Source organism: Adiantum capillus-veneris, chromosome 8 (genome assembly GCF_014529385.1).
Source record: "Adiantum capillus-veneris isolate H3 chromosome 8, ASM1452938v2, whole genome shotgun sequence".
Classification (NCBI taxonomy): Eukaryota; Viridiplantae; Streptophyta; class Polypodiopsida; order Polypodiales; family Pteridaceae; genus Adiantum; species Adiantum capillus-veneris.
The window spans coordinates 155,635,870-155,640,477 of record NC_140938.1 but is presented as its reverse complement, the minus strand read 5'-3'; the positions used below and the strand labels follow the sequence as shown (position 1 = coordinate 155,640,477).

At 39.8% G+C, this 4,608-nt stretch overlaps 1 protein-coding gene across 1 annotated transcript; it reads left to right on the top strand.

Moving 5' to 3' along the window:
- The first annotated feature begins 3,314 nt into the window (after positions 1-3,314).
- LOC147453210 (uncharacterized) lies at positions 3,315-3,902 on the top strand. Its single transcript, XM_086519112.1, has 2 exons — positions 3,315-3,587; positions 3,663-3,902. The coding sequence occupies exons 1-2, from the start codon at positions 3,454-3,456 to the stop codon at positions 3,772-3,774; spliced, it is 246 nt and encodes an 81-aa protein (XP_086375238.1). The 5' UTR covers positions 3,315-3,453; the 3' UTR covers positions 3,775-3,902.
- Positions 3,903-4,608: the final 706 nt, after the last annotated feature.

Here is a 4,608-nt window from a genome sequence, read left to right as displayed (position 1 = left end):
GTTGTATGAAAAACACTGAAAAAGACTCCATCTTCCTACATGAGAAAATTTCTAAATCTTCTTGTGTATATGGTTTGAAACAAATGCCTCGTGCTTGGTATGAGAAGACCTTTAAAAGAGCCTACTTGCTCTAAACATGAACCTAGCTGAGCTGCTACCTGAACCTATTCTGGATGTCTGTTGTAACTTTTTGGACTTTTTTTGTAACCTCTTATGGGAATCCCGTTCAGGATTACTATGTAGTTAGGAACTCAGTCTATGATTCCCAGAAATGCAACTTTTGTAAGGGGTCTACCCCCCCTGAACCTTGTAACTTAGTTTCTCTTCTAATATAATATGCTCACGCCCTTCATAGAAAAAAATAAAAAATAAATAGTCGGTTTTGGTCATTTAAAGAGAGCGAAGGGGCCTGTAAATTGATGATAAGCACTCCCAAATCATGCCACACACATCCTAAAGGTGTCTAATACCTTCCTACCATTGATTTCAACAAACTTCATACGATTCAGGCCACAAAAACATGCTAATTAAGCTCTCTAGTTAAATAAAATGCAGAATTTTCACTTAAAGAGAGCAAAATTGAGCGATTCGGCACCCAAAATACACCCAAATCAACGCAAATCATGCACCATATCATCCATACCTTCTTCATACATATTCAACTCATCACAAACATGCACGCACAATTCCAAACCTTGAAAGGGGGAGGTGCTGTCAAAATTTTCCCATCCATTAAGTGTGAGTGGTTTAATTGGGCCCACAAAGTCAATGCCCTATTTAGAAAAATCACGTGTACTTAGCATGGGTTGTAGTGGCTTGTCATCCCTTGTGATAGGTGGTTTTGCCCTTTGGCATTCATCACATTGCTTATCAGCATCCATGTGCAAAGTAGGCCACCATAAACCAAACCACTTGATCAATTTGGCCGTGGTTTCTCCTGTCATAATAATAAATGTGACTATGCCCTTTGTTCTGGGTATTTTATATATATATATATATATACACACACACACACACACACACACACACACACACACACACACACACATGCATACATACATAACACTTCTGAGGAGTTGTATATTGCCTGTAGCCATGTAGCTCGAAAGGCATTTCTCTTTACTAATGGAACTAAAGACCAAGAGTAGTACAAATGTGATATTACATAGTACATTGTTAATAAACAATCCTCTTTTGAAGTGCATGAAGACAAAGATAAACCTACGCACCACCTCTCATGCATTTACACCTATATTGTAAGCAATCGAGTGTTCTTGTTTTATAAGTTGGTCCATCATAGTGGAAATTCAAGCATTCCAAAACCTTCAACTATTTGGCAAAGCTACCACAAAATCTATGGAAATGTCCTCCCAAGGCAAGTATGGAACTGGTATATAATGAAGCTTTCCTACTGCCTCCCTCTGCAAACCCAGCTTGGATTTTTAGCACAGTGTACTTCCTGCTAGCTTCTCTAGAGTTGGGCTCTCATTGCCATGCCCTTCGCCCCCACATCAAGTTAGCTTATTTAAGAGCTTTCTTTGCACCTTTCCCGATGTATGATCTTATGAATCTTCCCTTATCGACTTGATGCAGCTAGAGCGTCCATTTTGACCTACCTCTTCTTGATGATTGTACATGTGTATGTAGCTGAGATGTACTAATACTAACACAAATTTTCTTTTTCTTTTAGTTTCACTTTTTTAGATTCATTATGTGTGTAGCTACGCCTACAAGCACCTGGAAGTGGAATGTAATTACATATGATGGATGTATTTGACTTTATCCCATAGGTCGTTATTATGGCTTTTTGTTGCAATATAAAAATCAATGCCTTGCATGAAATGTTTAACTGGTTCTATAGAAGCTTGGACGACAGGGGAAAGTCAAGCGACAAAATATGTCTATGACATAAGATAGTGAAGGCAGTGAATGTAACGTGCATATAAGCTTACCACAACTCACGTGCAAGGGAAGGGTTATGACATTGGGTGGCAACACGATGTCGATGCGGCTCAAGATGGCTTGCTCTATCATAAAAGAAACTCCTCCCATGCAGCAGAGCAAGGGGCTTGCATGGCGGAGGTGGCCGTCTGAGCGCATGTCCCTCTCCCCACCTCCCCCCCATGGGCGACGTTCGGTGGGGCGATCGTGCTTCCACGGTCTGCTAAAATGCATTGATAGCACACTGCGACGATCGGCCACAAGGGTGATCAACGCTCCCCCCGCTCTTGGGTGGGAACGGCTTCTGTGGTCAGCGTCCAAGAATCTCACATTCTAAGGCTAAGTCTATATATAAGCCTAAGGCTTACAGACACAGGCGACACTTCGTTCAAACCTCGCCTTACATCCTCACTAGATAAGCATAGATGTGTGTGTGTGTGTGTGTGTGTGTGCGTGTAGCTGTTTAAATCTTAACTAATAAGACATAATTGAATTTTTACATTGAAAAGACAGTTGGCCAAGGAATAATGAACTGAAATGTACAAAAATAACTCAGTATTAGAATTATTTAGGTACAATGATTGTAGGAAAGAGATCCTCTTTCAGTAAGATTAAAAGTAAAAGAACTTCCCCGTTCCTTAGTGAGTATTTCATTATATAAAGGTTGCTTTCCAAAGAAAAGAAAGCCATCCAAGATAAGATAGAGTCCTTACCTGCATCCATCCAAACAAAACAACAATTCTGTTAGCCTTGGATGTGTTTTACAGATATCAATGGACCATATCAGTTGTTATCCATGCCCATCTTATAGGTTTTAATTACTTTAGACAGGCTAGTTTATTCATTAGAGCTGGTATGTTAGCAGTCTTTCTTATTACTTTACAGTCTATCTTCTAAATGGTGAAGTCCATCAAGAGTCAAACTATTTCAAGAGTCATAGCTCAATAGCTATGCTTAAGACAAAGAAGCAACCATATACTTACCAGAGCAGATCTCATCGCCTCACACCAGAGGCACACTGATCGATCGAGCGACTGAGCTGGGGAGATCCATATGCCCCACTATTGCGGAGGACATCGACGGAGGCTACTTCAGAGGATTCGGATCATCTCTGTTTGTGTGTCGGTGGTGCATGTGGGAGCATTGCATGTATCTCGCATCATCCATAGATGTTCTCTTTTGAATCTCTTTACATTCTTCTTTATTTGCATAGGTACGCTTCAATTCCGATAATCTTGTAATTGTAGTCTCGTAATTTATTTTGGCTATTGAAGACGTCCCATCTTCTTGCTTCTTTTTGCCTCTGTTTAGCCCTAGAAACTTAGTGGGACATTTTGCAGAGAGATAGTCAGTTAAATAGCTGTGCCTCTGGCTTTTTCTGACTTAGCCAGTTTTTGTATAGGGATCGTACAAACTTTTTGATTAAGATGGCAGGAGAGTCTTCTACAAAGCAATTATGCAGGCCAGGATTTATGACATTAATGATGTGCCTAGAAGCCGCAGCATATTCCGATGCCAGTTGGTAATGAACATTCAGCCTCTATAGACACGAGCCGCATGAGTGTCGAATGTGATGATATGCACTCTGTGAAAGTCCTTGATGAAGAGAGTAAAAGCCATTTCAATCCCAAGTATCGCTTTAAAAGGTAAAGATTCTCTTTATGAGGCCGTAATAATGGCAAAGTCAAATCTGTTTTCTAATATCTAGCTGGTCAGTGCAGCTTGTTGTCATCTGCTTCAAATTGCGAGCAATGCTGTGGTGCTTGCAAATATACCATTCAAAAAGTTTTTCTGGTTCTTGGGTCTTTTGCCGCAGGATTTTATTGGCAGTAGAGGTAACATCTAATCCTTTTTTCTTTTATGATGTTGCCATTTCAACAGAAAGTGTTGTTTTTTTTTTTGGTTATGGATGACTTTCTATGCCTTTTTCTTACTATTATAAAGATCAAATGGGCATTTTGTGGGTGCTTGTGAAACATTTTACCTTCATTGTTTGGGACGACTCATGTACTGAAATATTATTATCGTCTCAACTCAAGAAAGCCACTGATTGTGTTTCTCGTTGTATATATCTCAGTTTTCTAGTGACCTACAGGACTATATTGTAAATATGAATACCGTTTTCTTTTTCAAAAAGAAACCCCTGATCATAGAGTTCAACTAGACATACATATTCTTAATCTTCTAGTGTATAATCCATTACTCCAATCATCTTCGCAGATAGGCAGTTTTTCAAATTGCCAAACATGATCACTGCCTGTCTAGAATTGCAGTTCCTCGAAACAGAGTTTTTATCTTGTAAATTTGCAGCCTTTCCAACCTTTGCGAGGTTATCATACCTTTGTGAACATGAGTTGCTTTGGGAAGGATGCAAGAAAATCCAGTCTTCTCATTTTCCACGTCCTCCATGTGAATGCATAATACTAATGTAGGTTCTCTCTGAATCAAGTTTAAACCGTAGGTTTTTATTCACCTCTGTTTAGGGTCAACTAATTGGTCGGAATAATATTCCAAGAAGGTGTCTTGGTTACCTCCCTGCTTGAGCAAGCATCTTTCAAGAGTATACAACATTCTTGTTTGGCAATCACATGCCTTTCTTTGTGTGCCTTGAACCTCTTTCTCTCTCTCTCTCTCTCTCTCTGCCCTGCTTCAGCAGGGGTCAGTCTC